The sequence below is a fragment of the Mustela lutreola genome, chromosome 2, assembly GCF_030435805.1.
Source record: "Mustela lutreola isolate mMusLut2 chromosome 2, mMusLut2.pri, whole genome shotgun sequence".
In the NCBI taxonomy this organism is placed as follows: domain Eukaryota; kingdom Metazoa; phylum Chordata; class Mammalia; order Carnivora; family Mustelidae; genus Mustela; species Mustela lutreola.
In genome coordinates this window covers 106944639-106967034 of record NC_081291.1, presented here as the reverse complement: position 1 = coordinate 106967034, position 22396 = coordinate 106944639, and the positions used below count along the sequence as shown (strand labels likewise).

The window sequence follows — 22396 nt, the reverse complement described above, 5'->3', positions numbered from 1 at the left end:
AGGGCTACCTGGCAGTAGTCGGTAGAGCATGTGACTCGATCTCAGGGTCATGAGTTTAAGACCCAAGTTCAGCATGGAGCAAAAGATACAAAAATATTTTTTTTCATAAATGTACAACTTAATAAAACATACTCTAAAATGACAATCTGAATTGTCTTCCTGACAAATTCAGTACTAAACAAAAACTGTGTCTTAGTACTTAGTATTTAGTTTCATCTAGCCATTCATATATTCAAAACAGTAAATAAAATACAAAAAGAGAATAGAAATGCTTTAAGGAATAATCAATCTTGATATTAATAATTTCTTAGCTGTCCTACTTTATTTTCTTTAAACTCTGGATGAGTAACTTTAATATTCTTATAAAACTAATGTTTAAATAAACTGATTCATCCAAAATATTTTATTCTCATTTAAAATGATTTTCTCGGGACGCCTGGGTGGCTCAGTTGGTTAAGCCGCTGCCTTCGGCTCAGGTCATGATCTCAGGGTCCTGGGATCGAGTCCCACATCGGGCTCCTTGCTCCGCAGGGAGCCTGCTTCTCCCTCTGACTCTGCCTTCCACTCTGTCTGCCTGTGCTCGCTTTCGCTCGCTCTCTCTCTGATAAATAAATAAATAAAATCTTTAAAAAAAAAAAAATTATTTTCTCAATTTTTAGCGGAAATTAAAATGTTTCTATTCATAAAATAAGAATAATTTGTCTCTAACACATAAAGTACTCTTTTCATGACCGAAATGAAACTGAAATCACTTCTCACAAAATAAATATAAATTCAACAAAATTAAGTTTCCTCTCCTATTGGTACTTGCTTAAAGATTATCAATGGTCTATACAACAGAGTACTAAATTCTGGAATGGGTTGAAAATGGTCCAAAATTTCCTCTAGTACACAAAATTATAGCCATAAATGAAGACAAAAACGACATAATTCTAGAAGAACACTCCTTTTTTTTTTTTTTTAAACATGTTATTTTATTTATTTGAGAGCTAGAGTATAAGCAGGGGAGAACAACAGAGGAAGAGGGAGAGGCAGGCTCCCTGTGGAGCAAGGAGCCGGATCTCAGGACCCTGAGATCATGAACTGAAGAAGCCACTTAACCGATTGAGCCACCCAGGCACCCCTAGAAGAACACTTCTGATCACAAGTAAATAGGTCTTATTTAGGTTTATGGGAAGCATTAAGCTCCACAAAACTTATAGGGAAAAATGGCCATATTTGAAAACAGCCACAAGGATCAAAGTTGAACACAGGATGGTAATGAGCAGAGTCACAGAACACACTAAGGAGGTATGTATAGTTAGTCCCACTGGAACCTGTAGAGTCACGTTCCTATATACCTAGAGAAAGAGAGAGAAAGAGAGGTTAGAGACATCTAAAATGCAGGCCCTAAGGTGAGACCTAGTTCTTTGACTTTTAATGTAATTTTTTCCTTTTAGTATCTTTTAGCCAATGCTACACTACATGTAACATTATTGTTTGGGTGATTCTTTTGGATTCAACATTTCATTTAATGTAACAGAATCAGATTCATCACAATAATCCTTAAATTCTCATTAATTTTGATTTCTACTTTCTACTGATGTTAGCTATCTGCCATTGTCACCTCTGTAATCAGTATAAACATTTACTTCTTTTTGTTACCTTTCTATTAGAATACAGAATTATCTCTCAGTCAAAGCCCTAAAGGAAAAACATTAAAACAACAATAAAGCTAAAGTATCCAATCACTTCTGTTTTGCTGTTTCTCTCTCCAAAATACCTTTAAAAAGTCTATTATTCACAAGTTACACAGTGAATGTGTCTTTTACTGTTAAAACATCAAAGTCACTGTCATCCTGACCAACAAAACAGTTCTCCTACAGTTCAACTTGGTTTCTATTTTCTATTTGGTTTTGAAGATAAAGAGGATAAAAACTCTAGGAAATTTTGTGGTTTAAAATAGCTTTTTAGGGACACCTAGGTGGCTCAGTGGGTTAACTGTCTGCCTTCCGCTTAGGTCATGATCCCCGTCAGATGGAGTCCTGCATCGGGATCCCTGTTCAGCAAGGAGCCTGCTTCTCTTTCTGCCGGCCGCTCCCCCTGCTTGTACTCATGTGCTCTCTCTCTCTCCCTCAATCTCTGGTAAATAAATAAGTAAAATCGGGGCACCTGGGTAGCTCAGTGGGTTAAGCCTCTGCCTTTGGGGGCGCTTGGGTGGCTCAGCAGGTTAGGCCTCTCTGCCTTCAGCTCAGGTCATGATCTCAGGGTCCTGGGATCGAGCCCTGCATCAGGCTGTCTGCTCAGCAGGAAGCCTGCTTCCCCCTCTCTCCCTCTGCCTGCCTCCCTGCCTATTTGTGATCTCTGTGTGTCAAATAAATAAATAAAATCTTTTTAAAAAAGAAAGTAAAATCATAAAAAAAGAAAAGAAAATCGGGGTGTTTTTTTTAAAGATTTATTTATTTATTTGACACACAGAGATCACAAGTAGGCAGAGGCAGGGGCGGGGTGGGGGGAAGCAGGCTCCCCCCTAAGCAGACAGACTGATGCAGGGCTCGATCCCAGGACCCTGAGATCATGACCTGAGCTGAAGGCAGAGGCCTAACCCGCTGAGCCACCCAGGCGCCCCAATAAAATCGGTTTTTAAAAATATTAAAATTTAGGGGCGCCTGGGTGGCTCAGTGGGTTAAGCCTCTGCTTTCGGCTCAGGTCATGATCTCAGGGTCCTGGGATCGAGCCCCGCATCGGGCTCTCTGCTCAGCAGGGAGCCTGCTTCCCCCTCTCTCTCTGCCTGCCTCTCTGACTGCTTATGATCTCTGTCTGTCAAATAAATAAATAAAATCTTTAAAAAATATATTAAAATTTAGGTAACTTGGGAATGCTCTTATTTTTGGTTCCTTTTTATAAATATCTGGAGTATAATTTCACATCCAAAACAAATGTTAATTTGAAAATTATCTTTTCAAATTATCTTTTAAAAATTATCTTTAAAAATTATATTTTAAAAAAAGATAGTTTTTTATCTTTTTATTTATCTTTATCTTTTTATCTTTTAAATTATCTTTTAAAAAAATGGTGCCTTAGACAAACAAGACTTAGATCACCACCTCAGTGATGGTCACCTATTTTCCTGATATATATAAACAAGAAATGTTAACACACACATACACACACATAAATCAAAGGGTTCATTAAGACCTTTTATTTCAAGTTACATGGTCTAAAAGAGAACTGAATTCAGAATGTTTTAATAAGGTAATTACTTATTTTGTAGCAATGCACACTACCAGTATTTTAAATTAATAAATTGTAAATACTAATTATACTCTTCATTCACATAAGAAAATCACATGTAATTCTCCAGATGTATTTTAGAGTGTAAAAAAAGTTCAGGTTCCATATGCTAATGGAAATCTACTCAAAAGCAACTCTACGCTACAAAACATATTAGCAGAGTCATACTTCTTACAATTGTCAGCTCTAAGAGAGTTCCCCACTACAAAATAGCAGTGCTTTATAGTAAGACTTAACGGTAACTAGTTGTTCTCTAGGCTAGCTGGTAGACAGGCTTCAAAGCAACTCCAAGGAAAATACTTCAAATCTATAATAATCTCCAACAGCACATACAAACAAATCTGCTTTATGTTTATCTGTCTGTGGGCTTAACATTTTAATTTATTTTACTTTTTTTTTTTTTAAAGATTTTATTTATTTAACAGAGATCACAAGTAGGCGGAGAGGCAGACAGAGAGGAGGAAGCAGGTTCCCTGCTGAGCAGAGAGCCCTATGTGGGGCTTGATCCCAGGACCCTGGGATCATGACCTGAGCCGAAGGCAGAGGCTTTTTAACCCACTGAGCCACCCAGGCGCCCCTAATTTATTTTACTTTTACTGCAGACTCATTTGACTCTTTGTAAAAGTAAATTGTAAGAATGTTGACAGAGATTGTGCTATTCCACCAAAGGAGGCAGACCTTAAAGAGAATTAGGGTCAAAGTGAAACACAAACAGATAGTACAACCATCAGTTAAAATGCAGCTCATAAAAGAGGAAGGAAAGGTCAGGAAAAGAGGGAAAGAAGAGAGATGGTTGTATAAGACTTGCCACTGAACAGAGAGAAGTAGACCATGATAACTTAAGAAGGTAAATAGAAAACTGTACACTCCTCAGACAAAGCCAATGATAATGAAATAAGAATACTTACCTAATTTATTAACTGAAAACAAGGTCGGGGTCAAAACTATTAAAATGGCTGGCCACAACCTGGATTTAGATATATAAATTGCAATACAACTGTCTAGAAACTTTATCATAGTCGAAATATTACTACTTGGAGTCATTATTTCTCTTTTCTCACTTTTTCTATGTAATATATTGAAGTTAACTAATTGACTTCGTTGTTCAAAAGTTAATAAAAAGTTCTAAATAAAATAAAGTACCTATAAAGTAAAATCAAGAATGAAACTGGACCACCTTCTTAAATCATACGTAAAAATAAACTCAAAATGGACTAAAAACCTAAATGTGAGACAAGAAACCATCAAACCCCTGGAAAAAACATAGGCAGTGATTTCTTTGACATCAGCTGTGGAAACATTTTTCTAGATAAAGTAAAACCAGATGGATATAGCACTGTTATTTGTTGCTACTCCACACGTTTAAAAAGCATATTAGCTTACTTGGGCTCTGGACTAATATAAGGCATGGAACTAACCCTAAATCTCCAGTCCCCAAATTAAATGATTCTATGACTCTACGGAAATGAGGAGCCATTGTTGCCATCAGTAGCAAAGAAACAACATTAAAAACAAACAAAGGGTTCCTGGTTGGCTCAGCTGGTTAAATAGTTGTCTTCGGCCCAGGTCCTGATCCTAGGATCCTAGGACTGAGCCCCACATTGGGCTCCTTGCTCAGCAGTAGCCTGCTTCTCCCTCTCCTTTTGCCTCCCTCTCCCTGTGCTTGTTCTCTCTTTCCCTGTCAAATAAATATATAAAATCTTTTTTAAAAAATTAAAAAAAAAACAAACAAAAAATAGCTTTTAATGGTAGAATATAAAATGCTAATCCCTTAAATGTGGCAGAAACATTATGAGTTTTAAATAATGCAGCATGATTGAAAAACACCTCAAAATATCAACTTACTGATTTGTATTTCATATTGTTCCACTGGCATATATCCTTATTCTTCAAAGCACAAGGAGCTGCCACTTGTGACTGAGCCCAGCATTTCAAAATTGGAAACTCTGAGAAAAAGTGGTAGAACATCATATCAGAAAACATGCATCTGGACTAGACACTAAGCCAGTCTTCCATGTTGAGATATGAGTACTCATACTCTTTGCCACACAATGTACAAGACCTGAATCCATCTATCACATGCTGTTTTATTTCAGCAACCTGTTCTAAGAGGATGCCAAAGAAATTACAAAATTACCAAGACTGTACAGAAGTTAAGCATGAGTTCTTAATAAATCCCATTACAGTAGGTGCCACTTTTTTTTCTTAAGATGTTATTTATTTATTTATTTGAGAGAGAGAAGAAGCAGAGGGAGGGAGAAGCAGACTCCCCACTAAGCAGGAAGCCAGCTGTGGAGCTTAATCCCAGGATGTAGAGATCAAGACCTGAGCCGAAGGCAGACACCCAACCTACTGAGCCACCCAGGTGCCCCCAGTAGGTACAATTTTTTAAAAACTTTAACTTAAACTTTTTTTGAAGTATAACATATACTCAGAAAAATTAACAGATCCTAAACATACAACTGAAAAAAATTTCCATAAACTAAACAAACCCATATAAAGAACATTCAGACTAACAAACCAAACCAAAGCAAAACAAAACACAATACCAGAACTCCAGGAGAGGACACTTTTCCAAACTTTATTCTGAGTAATTAAAAGAAAAAAAAAACTAGGTTGGATGAACAGATCTAACAAAGTTGAACAGTTTATTATTTTCTCATCATGAAATTTATCATGGCAGCAAAGTATGATTAAAAACTTCCTATCTCCCTGGGCGCCTGGGTGGTTCAGTAGGTTAAGCCACTGCCTTGGGCTCAGGTCATGATCTCAGGGTCCTGGGAAAGAGTCCCACATCGGGCTCTCTGCTCGGCAGGGAGCCTGCTTCCCTCTCTCTCTCTCTCTCTGCCAGCCTCTCTACCTACCTGCGATCTCTCTCTGTCAAATAAATAAATAAAATCTTTAAAAAAAACAAAAACAAAAACAAAACAAAAAACTTCCTATCTCCCAATCTTTGGTGCTACTGATTTGTGAATATTCTAATCAACCTAAATTTGGAGACACAAAGAACCAAAATCTGGGGGCGCCTGGGTGGCTCAGTGGGTTAAAGCCTCTGCCTTCGGCTCAGGTCATGATCCCAGGATCCTGGGATAGAGCCCCACATCGGGCTCTTTGCTCAGCAGGGAGCCTGCTTCCTCCTTTCTCTCTGCCTGCCTCTCTGCCTACTTGTGATCTCTGTCAAATAAATAAATAAAATCTTTTAAAAAAAAAAAAAAACGCCAAAATCTGAAAGGGACTTCTTAAAGTCCTGATTCTAGGAAGACTGAAAATGAGGAAGCATAGTTCCTTGTTTTTTGTTTTTTGTTTTTTTTTAATTCAAATGCATACATAAAAACAGAAAGAACAATTATTTCCCAAACCAAAAACTCATGGCTAACATTTACACAAAACTAGGTGGTAAAGTATTCCCTCAAACACAAAAAATCTATACAAGTAGACAAAACACCAACAGCTGTAAGTCCCGCAAATCAGCATAAAGAAATAGAAAGCAGCACAAGGGCAGAGGATCAATGGCCAAAAAAAAGAAACACACCAGACATTATATGAGTCCTCATACAAGAACACAGCACCACCTATAGTCTTGTCAAAAGAATCAAACTGAATCTGATCACAGCTCTGGAGCCAGCAGCCAATTTCCAGGAAATAAAGAGGCTAGATGAATGGCATAAGCAAAATCACCAAAACCCCAACTATGAGAAACTAGACAGGTCAGATGACCCAGGTTTCTCAACAGGTGAATCTAAAAAAAAGAAAGGGAAAGAGGGGAAACTTGTAAATTAAGAGACTTAGTGGAAACACATTTCTTCAAATGGGGAAGATGAGGCTTTACTATCCACGAATGCACACTTGGGTGAAAAAAGTATAAAGAAACATAAGCAACTGATTAAAAGTCAGGATATGGGTTAGTCTTAGAGGAAAGGAGGAGGCTATGATTGAGACGGGACACACAGCTGCTTCTAGGGTGACTGGTAAAGCTCTATTTCTCTACCTGGGTGGTAGTTACAAGGAAGGGTCTTTGCCTTATAATAATATACTAAACTATTTATTTGTGAAGCTTTTCTATACCTATGGTGTATTTTACAATGAAAAGGTTAAAAAGGGGGCTGCCTGAGTGGCTCAGTCAGTTCTTCTTCAGCTCAGGTCATGGTCCTGGAATCAAATCTCACATCAGGCTCCTTGTTCAGCAGGGAGCCTACTTGTCCTTCTCCCTCTGCTGCTCCCCCTGCTTGTGCTCTCTTTCTCTCTCTGACAAATAAATAAATAAATAAAATCTTCTTAAAAAAAAAAAAAAAAAAGTTAAAAAGGAAAGTAAAAAGAAACCTTCTGTCACCCCTGTCCTTGACTTTGGACTTGCCATCATACCTTTATTTTTATTTTCAACCCGCAGAAAAGACTTGCAACTCTCACCTTGGTCACAATACATCAATAAATCAGGGTTATTGACCACAATAAAGGTTTCTCCATCTTTACTATGTGGCCGATGATAGCGGTAGTGCACAGGCAAAAAAGCTTGGAAACAATCAATGCACTGTGAATCTTGTCTGGCATAAATAAGAACTTCGGATTCCTTAGACAAATAATTGGGAGCTTCTATATTAAAGTCTTCGGAAACCATCACTGCCTATCAAAAAGAAAACAAATATTAATCCAAAGAAGAAATAGAGAAGATTAATAAAACCAGAAGAATGCTATACTGATGAACAGAAATGTCAAATTCACTCCCCCTATAAACAATTCCCATTTCATTCTATCCTCAATTTTAAATAGAAAAATAAGATGTGATCTATGTTTAATAAAAGTTTGTTTACTAAAAGTAAACTGAGGAAATTATACTCTGGGGTGTGAAATTTCCCCATAACAAAAATTATGTATTTATAATATCCTTATCAAGCTTTGTTTAGGTGACAAAACAGGTAATAAGAAAAGAGAAATTTTGTGAATACAGCATCATTTAATATTTATTAAATTTAATAAATATTAAATGATGCTGTATTCACAAATGAAAACTATGACAAAAACAGTTAACCCAGTATTGGTTGAAATGATTGGTATCATTCTGGTAATTTCCTGTTCTTCAGAAAAGTAGGTAAGATGGCAGTGAGTAAGACAGAGCACTGTGGTGAGGAAGTCAAAGCAAAGGTCAGTACTCTTCCCATATTAGGTATAAAAAGTTAAAAGGAAAATAGTAAATGATTCTTTAAAAAAATAATATGGTAAAAACCATTTTAAAACAGGTATTCTAGGGGCACCTGGGTGGCTCAGTCAGTTAAGTTCAGCCTTCAGCCTTCGGTTCGTGATCTCAGGGTCCTGGGATTGAGCCCTGTATTGGGCTCCCGGCTCAGGGAGGCATCTGATTTTCCCTCTCCCACTGCCCCTCCCCCCTGTTCAAGCTTTTGCTCACTCTCTCTCAAATGAAGAAATAAAAAAGATCTTTAAAAAAGAAAAAGGTATTCTATTCCAAAACTAAAAATGTATATGTGAGAGAAAATAGTCCTAAATTATAATGTAAGTACATACTATTATATATATATTATATATATATATAATATATATATTATATATATCCACCCACACATATTTCTGTATAAACATACATACACACACTCACATTCACATATATTTATAAATACATATATACAGACACTACATAATCTGTGAGTCTGTGTGTATGATATATGTACAGATGTATACACATACAACTTGTCTCTAGATTCTCTATGTGAAGCCCTTACATATCTCCAGGAAAAAACAAAAACAAAAACAGAATTAAAGTCTTCGCATAATGGCAAACATCCTAATTCTTCTGTTTCAGAGTGACACCAAGTGCTGTATTTTTTCATGTTTTTCCTTCTCTGTTAATCACAGGAATAAAAAAGTTCATTGGCAAAGGGCAAAGAATATAATCTTATGAGTCATAATGAACTTTAAAGGTGATTAAATTAAACCACTGTCAATGAGGGCATTGTTCAAGAATCCAGCCGCTGCCTGAATACGCTCAATGACTAAAATGGAGGTTATTACTTTGAGTCATATCATTTTATCTTCCGTTAAAAGGTTATTCCTTTTTTTTTTTAGATTTATTTATTTGAGAGAGAGAACAAGAGTGTGGGAGGGAGGGGCAGAGAGAAGATGGAGAGAGTCTTGAGCAGACTCAGTGCTGAGTCCAGAGCCCAACAAAGGACTCGATCCCACAACCCCGAGGTCATGACCTGAGCCGACAACCAGGAGTCAGACGCTCCACCTACTGTGCCACCTAGGTATCCCCATTCCTTTTTTATAAGTAGAAGTCTGATGCTCTGGTCTTTAACATTCGCAACTGTCCTTGCTTACAGTATCTACAATAAATCTGTTCCTTATTTCACTAAGGGTCACTCAAACATCTCCACTAAGATTTCTCCTCCTCAGAGAAATAGTCATAGTTCTCTTAGGAGTGCCTGGGTAAACAGCAATAATGTATTAACAAAAAACCGAAATGATACACAAAAAATTCATCAAACAAGAGCATATACTTGTTAACAGCCATGAACCTATTCCTTTTCATAATACTCAACTAACACGTCACAAACCACCAGAGCTAAGTTAAATGAGTTCAGCTATGAAATTGTGCCATGTCTGTAACATTTGCCAGATCTTTCTCTTATAAACTAGTTCTTTCAAAAACAGGAAAAAATTCTCCCAATTAAGACACAGTAATTGGTGCTTTTGAACAACTTACACGATCTAAAAATATGACTTTATAAAAAAATGAAATGTAGACTACTTTTCTGACACTGCGATGTTAATTCTAACAGCACATTTTAAAAAAATGATCTCTCTGGCTAAAGGTTCACCAATTTTACCCATCTCAAAGAACCAGCTTTGTTTCGCTGGTTTTCCCTATTGTGTTTCTATTTTCTAATTCATTGATTTCTGCTGTTTTTTCTATTCCTATTCTCCTACTTAACTTTGGTTTCACGTGCTCTTCTTTTTATAATTTAGGGAGGCTTGGCTATCACTAATCTGAGATCTTTCTTCTTTCTAAAACAGGCATTTTAGGACTACAGATTTCCCCCTAAATGCAGCTCTAGCAGCACCCTACTAATTCTAATATATTGTGTTTTCACTTTTATTCAGTTCAAAATCCCTTATTTCCCTTTTGCTTTCTTCTTTGACCCACGGACTACTTAGAAGTATGTTGATTGGCTCCCAAATGTTTGAGCCTTTTCCAGAGAGCTTTCTTTCTTTCTTTCTTTTTTTAAAAGACTTTATTTATTTGAGAGAGATATAAAGAGAGCTCATGCACAAGCAGGCAGAGTGGCTGGCAGAAGGAGAGGGAGAAGCAGGCTCCCAGCTGAGCAGAGAGCCCGACATGGGACTCGATCCCAGTATCCCGGGATCATAACCTAAGATGAAGGCAGGCACTTGACCAACTGAGCTACCCAGGCACCAAAGATCCTTCCATTCTTAATGTCTACTTTAATTCCTCTGTAATCAAAGAATGTGCTTTGTGAAACTTGAATTTGTCTAAATATATTGAGACTTGTTTTATGACATAGAATATGCTCTATCTTGGCAAGTGTTCCATGTACGTCTAAAAAGAATGTATATTCCACTGTGGCTGGGAAGAGTGGTCTATAAATGCCAATTAGGTCAAGTTGACATTTTTATTCAAATCTTATAAAGTCTTAATAATTTCCTGTATCAATTAGTGAGAAAAGTGTACTGAAACCGTCAACTGTAAGTGTAGATTTGTCTGTTATACCTTACAGTTCTACCAGTTTTTCTTCATCCATTTTGAATCTGTGCTATTAGGTACATAAATGTTTATGGTTATTATTTCCTCCTGCTGCGTTGATCCCATTATCAAAATGCCTTCCGTTAGCTCTGGTGATAGTCTTTGCTCTGAAATCCACTTCACCTAAAATTAATAATCCCACTTCAGCTTCCTTTGACCAGTGTGAGCACATCTTTTCTTTTATTTTTTAAAAAGATTTTATTTATTTATTGAATAGAGAGAGAGAAAGATATCACAAGTAGGCAGAGCAGCAGGCAGAGAGCAAGTCCGATTGAGCAGAGAGAGAGCCTGTTGAGCAGAGAGCCCAATACGGGTCTTGATCCCAGGACCCTGAGATCATGACCTGAGCCGAAGGCAGAGGCTTAACCCACTGAGCCACCCAGGCACCTCCATATCGTTTCTTTTAAAATTTAAATGTTTTAAAATAAAACATTTCTTGTAAGCAACATACAGCTGGATCTTGCTTTCTTATCCAATCTGATGATCTCTGTCTTTTAATGGGGATATTTAGACATTTATATTTAATGTGACCATTGATATGGTTAAGTTGAAATGTATCATCTTGTTTTCTATATTTAACATACATTCTTTGTCCTTTTCTGTTCTTTCTCTGCTTTTTGGATTGAATATTTTTTATAATTTCATTGTATCTGCTTTGCTGGTATACTAGCTAAAACTCTTTGTGTTTTTCTTAACTTTTACTTATTTTTAGGTAGGCTCTAGGCCCAATGTGAGGCTTGAACTCATGACCCTGAGATCAAAAGTTGCCTTGCCCCACCACCTGAGCCAGCCAGGCACCCCAAAACTCTTCGCTATTTTTATGTTTACTTTAAGGTTTACATCTTTAATGTAGCACAGTCTACACTTAAGTGGTATTAAACTACTTCACATTTAGAATAACAACCTTATAAAAGTATGCTTCCATCTTCTCCTTCCCAACTTTGTGATATTTGGTGTCATGCATTTTATTTTTACATATGGTATGAATGTTATATTATTTTTTTCAATTATCTGATAAATAAAAAATTTAAATAAGGGGGAAAAGTCTTATATTTACCCATGTAGTTATCATTTCAAGTGCTCTTCTCTCCCTAGTATAGATACAGATTTTATCTGGTATTATTTTCCTATAACATTTTTTATAGTGGAGGTCTATTAGTGATTAATTCTTTTAGATGTCTGAAAAGTATTTCACCTTCACTTTGAAAGATATTATCACTGCATACAGAATTCAAAATCAACAGGTTTCTTTTCTTTCCATACTTTAAGGATAGTGTTGTACTATTTTCTTGTTTGCATTATTATTTTTTTAAAGATTTATTTACTTATTTATTTGACAGACAGATCACAAGTAGGCAGAGAGGCAGGCAGAGAGAGAGAGAGAGAGGAGGAAGCAGGCTCCCCGCTGAGCAGAGAGCCCAATTCGGGGCTTGATCCCAGAATCCTGGGATCAAGACCTGAGCTGAAGGCAGAGGCTTTAGCCCACTGAGCCACCCAGGCGCCCCTAGTCTGCATTATTTTTGACAAGAAACCTGTTATCTTTATCTTTGTTCCCTTATATTTTACGTTTTTCTTTCCCTCTTGCCACTTTTAAAATTTTCTCATTCTCTGGCTTAAATCAACAACATAAGAAACAACAGGTGTTGGCAAGGATATAGAGAAAGGGCAACCCTTTTGCACTGTTGATAGGAATGCAAACTGATACAGCCACTCTAGAACACAGTATCAATGTTCTTCAAAAAATTAATGATCCAGCAATAGCACTACTAGGTATTTACCCAAAGAATACAAAAATATTAATTTAAAGGGATACATGCACCCTGATGTTTATAGCAGCATTTTCTTAGCTAAATTATGGAAACAGCCTAAAAGTCCTTCAATTAAAGAATGGACAGAGAAGATTCAGGGGTGTCTGGCTGGTTCAGTCGGTAGAGCATGTGACTCTTGATCTCAGGGCTGTGGTTTCAAGCCCCACGTTGGCCTGGGAGCCTAATTAAAAAAAAAAAAAGATGTAGTATATATATATACAATGGACTATTATTCGGCCATAAAAAAGAATGCCATTTGCAATGACATGGATGGAGCTAGAGAGTATTAGGCTGAGTGAAATAAGTCAGAGAAAGACAAAAAGACAAATGCCATATGATTTCACTCACACATGGAACTTAAGAAAGAAAACAAACGAACAAGGAGAATAAAAAAAAAAGCGCGGTGGGGGGGAAACCAAGAAACAGATTCTTTTTTTTTTTTTTTTTTTTTTTTTTTTTTTTTTTTTTTTTTAAGATTTTTTAATTTATTAATTTGACAGAGAGAAATCACAAGTAGACGGAGAGGCAGCCAGAGAGAGAGAGGGAAGCAGGCTCTCTGCTGAGCAGAGAGCCCGATGCGGGACTCGATCCCAGAACTCTGAGATCATGACCTGAGCCGAAGGCAGCGGCTTAACCCACTGAGCCACCCAGGCGCCCAAGAAACAGATTCTTAAATAAAGAGAACAAACTGATGGTTACCAGAAGGGAGGTAGATGGTGGGGGGGGGGGGGTGTTCAACAGGTGATGGGGATTAAGGAGTGCACTTGTTATAAGGAGAACTGGGTGATATATTGAAGTGTTGAATCACCATTTAGTATACCTGACGCTAATATTACACTGTATGTTAACTAACTGGAATTTAAATAAAAACTTAAAGTTTTTTTCTCATTCTCATTTTTTTTTTTAAAGATTTTATTCACTTGAGAGAGAAAGACAGTGAGTGAGCACAAGGCAAGAGAGGGGCAGAGGGAGAAGGAGAAGCAGACTCCCTACTGAGCATGGAGCCCAACATGGGGCTTACCCCCAGGACCCCGAGATCATGACCTGAGCCAAAGTCAGATGCTTAACTGAGCCACCCAGGTGCCCCTCATTCTCACTGTTTTAAACAATTTGAGTACATGCACCTCGGGATAATTTTCTTCATGTTTCTGGTACTTGAGCAGCTTAGACATACGGATTTATAGTTTTCACCAAATTTGGAAATTTCTCAGCCATTATTTCTTTAAATTTTTTTCCATCTCCATTTCTCTCTTCTGTCCTTGGAGATTCCAATCACACCTTCCCTACCCCACTCCCCACACTGAGCTTCATTGAGATATAACTGACATATAACATTGTATAGGTCTAAGGCATACAACATCACTATTTGAAATATGTTTATAATACAAAATGATTGCCACAGTAAGGTTAGTTAACACATCCATCATCACTCATAGTTACCTCTTATGTGTATGCGTGTGTACAATGAAAACTTTTATTTTATTACTTTTTAAAGTAATCTCTACATTCAGCACAAGGCTCAAACTCATGACTCCAAGATCAAGAGTCATTATGCTCTACTGAGCCAGCGAGGCACCCCTGATGAACACTTTTAAAGTATACTCTTTTAACAATCTTCAAATATATAACACACTATTGTTAACTATAGTCACCATGCTATACACTAGAACCTCTGAGTGTACTCATCTTATAACTGGATGTCTATACTCTTTGAACACCTTCATCTGTTTCTCCCACACTCTTGCTCCTGGCAACCATCAATATACTCTATTTCAATGATTTCAGGATTTTTTTTAGATTCCACATACAAATGAGATCATACAGTATTTGTCTTTCTCTGACTTATTTCACTTAGCTTGTAGCAAATGGCAGGATTTTCTTCTTTTTTATAGGTGAATAACATTCCATTGTATCCTATTTTCATACATATTTTCTTTATCCACTCATCTGTTGATGGACACTTAGATTGTTTCCACAGCTTGTCTACTGTGAACAACGAAAGGAACATGGAGATAGAGATATCTCTTCAACATAGTCCAACCACAGGTCGGACTGAAGTTGTCCCACAACTCACTATTATTCTATTCACATTTTTGTTTTTAGATTTTATTTATTTATTTGACAGGCAGAGACCATAAGTAGGCAGAGAGGCTGGCAGAGAGAGAGAGAGAGAGAGAGAGAGAGAGGAGGAAGCAGACTCCCCGCTGAGCAGAGAGCCCGATGCAGGGCTCGATCCCAGGACCCTGGGATCATGACCTGAGCCAAAGGTAGAGGCTTTAACCCACTGAGCCACCCAGGCGCCCCCACTCTATTCACTTTTTATATTTCTTTTTAAAAAAATCTATTTTAGGTAGTTTCTATTACTATGTCTTCAAATCTATTAATCTTTTCTTTTGCACTGTTTGAAATGCCATTAATTTTATCTAGAATCTTTTCTATCGCATACACTGTAGTTTTAATCTTCACAAGTTTAATGTTCTCCTTTTATATATCTTCCATATCTGTATTTAATTTTTTGAACATATGGAATACAGTTATTGTAACTGTTTTCATAGCCCAATTCTAACATCTGGGTCAGTTCTGGATTGGTTTTGATTGATTCATTTATCTCCTCATTACAGGCCACATTTCTCCCCATCATTGCATCAAAATTTTTATTAGAATCAAGACACTGTGATTTTGATATTGTTGGGTGCTGTATTCCTATAAGAATTCTTGAGCTTTGTTTGTATGCAGTAAACTTACTTATAAACAGTTTGACCTTTTAAAGGTCATGCTTTTAAGATTTGTTAAACAGAACTGCCATGGGGGCTAAATATTCCCCACTACTGAGTAAAAGTTCTTCTGCTTACTCTACTGAATGCCCAATGAATTATGAGGCTTTTCCTAGCATGGTTGCTGAGAACAAACACTACCACTGGCCCTATGTGAGTGTCTGACATTGTAACCTCTAATTTTTTCATAAGGTCTTTTCCCAGAAGCAAGTAGTTTCCTTACAAAAATGCACTAATCAGTACTCGACTATGAACTTGAAGGGAACCTTTTATGGATCTCTGGAGTTGTCTCTGTGCAGCTCTCTCTATACTGCCTTGTCAATTCTGGTGACCTTCGTCTTCCCAGGATTTCATGTTCATTTCCTAAACTCAAGCAGTCCACTAGGCTCTGCTTGGGTTCTTGCTCCCTATGCTAGAGCTCGAAAACTCTTCAGGCAATAAGAGATAAGCTGGGACAGTCATAGAGCTCATCTTATTTATTTTCCATTAATTTCAGACATCACTGTCCTCACTGCTTGGTATTCAACGATCTTTCCCATTATTTCTATAATTTGTCTATTTCTTGGTTATTTCAAGTGGGAGAGTAAATCTGGTCCCTGTCCTCCAACTTGGTGAGGGCATTAAGTCCTATTATTACATACTTTGATTGAGTAAAATTTATGATTTCAAAAGCACAGCATTTCCATTTTGACCTATAGAACAGCAGTTTCATATGCTTCAATCTAATATTATGCCTTTTTCAAAGAACGTGAGAGGTTTTTATTAAATATATCAAATAGCCCTACCTAAAAATGAAGTGAGATTCATTTGAAGTGCTTTATTCATTATGACTCTGTTTAAGGCCTGTATTTATTTTCAAATTGCTCACAAACCATCACAAACTCCTTACAAAACATTTTATTGCCACCATAACTCATTTAATTTGAACCCATTGTTCTATGTGCTGCAGTCACAAATTTTATCTCATGAAATAGTTAAGATCTCAATCTAAATACATAAGTATAAATCATTCCCTAAATATAAATTTCCTTCTATCCAGTTATACTCCTCAATACTTCTTGAGACAAAGTTTCTCTACACAAAGGATTGGGCCACAGTCTCAACTCAGCTAGGCAGAAAGAAATAGCATCTCCTATATCAGGAAATCAGCTTCTAATTATCTATGTGTCACAAATGAGACATCTATTTGAAATGAAAAAGTAAATTCACTTAGAGGGCTTATAATTAGGGATTAGAAAATTAGGAAACAGAAAATTAAGATAAAGAAAAGCTTGTCAATCAATCCAGAGTGGCATCCTCTGCCTGCCCAGTTTTCTAGTTACAATTAATCTGCACATACCCCAATCTCATCCCAAGACGGTGGGCATGTGATCTCTTTTTGGGTACTCCTATGCAAAAAAAAAAACAAAAAAATTCCATTTTCTTAAAACGTTGTAGGCAATTTTATTAAGTAGGTTTAAATATGATTCCAATCCATGTCCCTATAAGCCAAGAACCACATTTAAATCTGAAACCAATTATTTAAAATTTTAAAGCCTCATTCAGAATTCATGACTCAGTGAAGGAAAGGAATGAGGGAAAAAGTAATGAGGTTTTTCTACATGTGCAAATGTACTGAGACCGCCATATAAGTGAACATGTTTATTTAAACTGTAATATGTATGCAAAAAAAACAGAACATAGGAAGAAACTTGGTGAATGGGGGTCAAGATAGGTGGACGCTTATCATTGCACACCTTTTTATATCTCCTAAATTTTGAACGATGAGAATATAATCACCTATTCAAAAAAATTTAAATAATTAAATAATTACTTGATAAACAAGTAATTAAAATAGGTGAAGAAATTGGCCTAAACCACAATTATAAACTATCATCATAAATGACTCCAAGTATATCTATTTTGCCTCTTTTATATTCACATATAGATTATAATCTTAAGAATGAAGATGTTGTTTGCCATAATTTCTTAATAGGAATTATCTGAGTTGTTAAAACAGATTTTTGGGTCCAATCTAGACCTACTGAATTAAGCTTTCCCAGGAAGACATAATCTGCACAAAAAGTGGCCCCAAGTGATTCTTACCAAAAGTCAGAGAACCCATTAATTAAGGAATAAAATTCATTTCTGGAAAAAGGAACAACTTGATAATTAGACAACCCTGGATATACCTCTTGGCTCTTCCATTTACCTGTGTGATCCTGGATAATTTACCTGGCCTCTTTGTGCCTCAGGTTCCTTATCTATAAAAATGGAGAAATAATACTTCTGGGGTTGTTATAAAGACTGATCTGGGGGAGGGGGGTATGAAGAGGGTAGTTGGGTTATGGACATTGGGGAGGGTATGTGACATGGTGAGTGCTGTGAAGTGTGTAAAACTGACGATTCACAGACCTATACCCCCAGGGGCAAATACTACATTATACGTTAATAAAAATAATAAAAAACATAAATCACACACACACACAAAAATGGATCTACGCATGGGTTTGGGACATAATCTTTATCTATTGCTTCCTTAAAAAAAAAGAGAAGATGATATCTGACATACAGATATCCAATAAATATCAGCTTCCTTTCCTCCCACATCCAAATTATACAGGTGTTGATGTATAAGTCACTCAAACAATACTGTCAAATGCTGCTGAAGCAGTATTTATAATCATTAACCTTCTCAAAGATATATAATTTTCTTAGTTATGAAACTAGGAACAATTCTAACAAAAACCATTTTGACTAGCTCAGTTCAGTTGGCTTATTACTGACAAGTTTGACACATTATCACTCATTTTTAAAATAATACTCCCATACTACCTAAAAAAAAAAGGTTACTTTATGCACTTTAACAAAATGAATAAAAAGTACAATGTTGTCTTGTCTATTGTTTTTCCTTAATCCAAATGACAGCATTCCTAAAATAATCTCTCCAAAAAAAAATCCTCTAATAGTTATACCTCTGTTATGTTTCTCTCTCTTAATGAAGCCAACTCATATGGATCCACAAAAAGTCCTGTCGGGATGTACTGTTTAATTAAGAGTCGGCAGGTCTGCAAGTCCTCAATGCTTTCTCCAAATTTCACTTTTATTAAAAGGTCTCTGTAAGAGAAGCATGTTTAAAATATATCTCTTCATTCAGTTGTAAATGAGACAGCACAACATTACATTCAAATTAGTGGACACACTGTATTTCAAATTCAAAATCTATTCTCAAAACATTATAAAGTCAAGTAAGAATTTCATGTCAGAATCACTCAATTATATCTTTCATAAACTTCTGTCAAGAGCCACAGTATAGTATTAGTATGAAAACAGACAACAATCAACAGAAAGAAATAGTCTAAAAATAGACACACACATATTTATATGGCAATAAAGGTGCCAACATGATTTGATGGGGGAGAAGAGAGTCTTTTCACCAAATGGTACTGAAACAAATACCTATGTAGAAAAAAATGAACCTTGACCTCAGTCTCATACCATATACAAGTATTAATTTGAAACAGATTATAGACCTAAATGTATAATTGTCCCAGCTTTCTTTCTGAAGGCACATTTGGGACCAAATGCAAGGAAGGAAATCCAAAGCACAACATGGTGGTTTTGCTTAAATTATAAAACAGAGACAGAGGTTAAGAGAAACTAAAGTGGCTGGAAGTCAAGGTGCTAAATTCCAGAGAGGAGGGAACTATGCAGAAAGAGTTCTATAAATCTGAGTTGAACTCCCCTTGATTTTTTTGTTGAATAGTAAGAAAAGCAAAAGCAAAGTGTAATTCCAAAAGATGGTGCAAAGAATGACCAGGGAACTGAATATGAGAAATTAGAAAATTTCACACAGTTGGGAGAAATTTGCATTCCAATCAACCAAAGTATAGAGATCACAGCCTTTGGTAGAGACACCAATAGGGTAAGGCCTTAGTGGCTAAATTAGCCTTGTAGTAGGTGCCCGGCTAGCTCAGACTCTTAAATTAGCCTTGTAGTAAAGGCCACTTTAACTTTAGACCTATACAAAAAAAGGTTAACGTAATCAAGCTGATAAACAAGTAACTTAACTGCTAACAGAAAAAAAAAGACAAACACACTAAAAAATGCTCGTATCTACAACATTCACAGTGTTCAGTATCCCATCAAAACTCACTAAACTTATGGGGTGCCTGGGTGGCTCAGTCAGTTGGGCGTCCAACTCCTGGTTTTGGCTTGGATCATGATCTTGGAGTTGTGAGACTGAGCCCTAAGCTGAGTTCCATGCTCAGCACAGAGTCTGCTTGGAATCTTTTTTCTCTTCCTCACCACAAGCACACTCTCTTTCTCTCTAAAATAAATATATAGGGCACCTGGGTGGGTCAGTCACTTAAGCGTCTGCCTTCGGCTCAGGTCATGATGATTGAGCCCTAAGGTCCTGAGATTGAGCCCTAAGTCAGGTTACCTGCTTAGTAGGGAGTCTGCTTCTGCCTCTGCCCCTCCCCTTCACTTGTGAAGGGCTCTTTCTGGCTCTCTCTCTCTCTCAAATAAATAAACTCTTAAAAAAATAGATAAATAAAATCATTTTCAAAAAAAAGTCACTGAAGATGCAAAAAAGAAGGGAAATGCGACCAATAACCAAGAAAGAAACTGTTCAATAGAAACAGACATAGAAATGACAGAAGTGACAGAATTAGCAAAGGATGTTAAAAGTCCTCTGAAATATGCCCAACACATTCAAAGTTTAAAGAAAAACACGAACACCATGAGAGAAAGAGATTTTATACCTATATATTTATATAAACAGACAACAATCAATAGAAAAAATAGTCTAAAAATAGACATACACATATTTATATATTAATAAATGAATTAGAAATATAATATATGTATATGTTTATAAATTATAAATTATAAATATAAATTTATATACTTATACATTTATAATTTATAAACATAAAAATATAAATTATATATTTATATATTATTTTATATATATATGATTTTATATATGAGATATTTATATATTATATATAATACACATTCTATACACACATAAACATACATATATAATATACATATATATTTAATATATAATATTAAGTATTATATATAAAATATTAAAATATTTTAAGACATAATGGCTGAAAATTTTCTGAATTTCATGAAAATTATAAGCCCATAAATCCAAGAAATTCAACAAATCCCAAGCAGGATAAACATAAAGAAAACCACACCAAGGGGCACCTGGATGGCTCAGTGGGTTAAAGCCTCTGACTTCCGTTCAGGTCATGATCTCAGGGTCCTGAGATCAAGCCCCGCATCAGGCTCTCTGCTGAGCAGGGAGCCTGCTTCCCCCACCCCTGCCTGCCTCTCTGCCTACTTGCGATCTCTGTCCGTGGAATGAACAAAATCTTGAAGGAAGGAAGGAAGGAAAGAAAGAAAGAGAAAACCACACCAAGACATATTATCAACTAGTCACTAGAAAGAAAAAATCTTAAAAGCCATCAGAGGAAAAAGCAGCATTATGGAGAATAACAAAGAACAAACCAGAGGACAATAGGACAAAGTGTTTAAACTATTAAATGAGAAAAGGCTATCAATATAGAATTATATATCCAAAAGGAGAACCCTTCAAAAATAAAGGCAAAAAAAAAAAAAAAAAAAAAAGCTAAAACAAATATGAACTAAGAGAATTTGTCACTACAAAAAATTCTTTAGGCAGAAAGAAAATGGTATCACATGAAAATAGGGAAAGAAAAGAAAGAAGAACAAATGCTAAGTATGTGAGTGAATATAAGAATTTTTTTACTTATTTTTAAATTGCTTTAAAATTTGATTGATAGAAAAATTGGAACTCTGTTCATTTCTTGGTGGAAACGTCAACTGGTACAGCTCTAAGGAAAACAGGATGATGAGTCCACAGAAAATTAACATGGATGATGAACACATTATGTTAAGTGAAGTAAGCCAGTGACAAATACTGTATGATTCTGCTTATACAAGGTATCGAGAATAGTCAAATTCACAGAAATAGAAAGGGGCTGGTGAAAGGGGAGAATCGGGGGCTTAAATTAATAGGTAAAGTCCCAATCTTGCAAGATGAAAGAGTTCTGTGGACGGATGGTGGTGATGGTAACACAATAATGTGTATGTCCTAAATGACAGCCAAGTGTACAATTAAAAATGGTTAAGATAGGGGATGCATGATTGGCTCAATCAGTAGAGCATGTAATTTTTTTTTTTTTAAGATTTTATTTATTTGACAGACAAAGATCACAAGTAGGCAGAGAGGCAGGCAGAGAGAGAAGGAAGCAGGCTCCCTGCTGAGCAGAGAGCCCAATGGGGGGATTGATCCCAGGACCCTGAGATCATAACCTGAGCTGAACGCAGAGGCTTTAACCCACTGAGCCACCCAGGTAGAGCATGTAACTCTTGATCTCAGGGTCATGAGTTCAAGCCCCATGCTGAGTGTAAAGCCTACTTAAATTAAAAAAAAAATTTTTTTTTAAAGATTTTATTTATTTATTTGACAGAGATCACAAATAGGCAGAGGCAGGCAGAGAGAGAGAGGAGGAAGCAGGTTCCCTGTTGAGCAGAGAGCCCGATACGGGGCTCAATCCCAGGACCCTGGGATCATGACCTGAGCTGAAGGCAGAGGCTTTAACCCACTGAGCCACCCAGGCGCCCCTTAAAAAATTTTTTAAAGTGATGTAGGTTTTATGTGATGGGTGGGTGCTCTACCGCAATTAAATAGTAATGAAGAAATATATGACTATTCAAAACAAAAATAACAGTAGAGGGGATTA

At 36.4% G+C, this 22396-nt stretch overlaps 1 protein-coding gene across 1 annotated transcript in view; it reads right to left on the bottom strand.

Moving 5' to 3' along the window:
* Positions 1 to 930: 930 nt before the first annotated feature.
* PIGX (phosphatidylinositol glycan anchor biosynthesis class X) overlaps positions 931 to 22396 on the bottom strand; it is a 46162-nt gene continuing 24696 nt past the window's right edge. Inside the window, exons 5-8 of the mRNA XM_059165043.1 lie at positions 18584 to 18725; positions 7681 to 7894; positions 5119 to 5219; positions 931 to 1340 (exon numbers count right to left, since the gene is read on the bottom strand). Of these exons, the coding sequence (XP_059021026.1) occupies positions 1197 to 1340; positions 5119 to 5219; positions 7681 to 7894; positions 18584 to 18725 (601 nt within the window). The 3' untranslated portion in view covers positions 931 to 1196. The remainder of the gene's footprint in view (positions 1341 to 5118; positions 5220 to 7680; positions 7895 to 18583; positions 18726 to 22396) is intronic.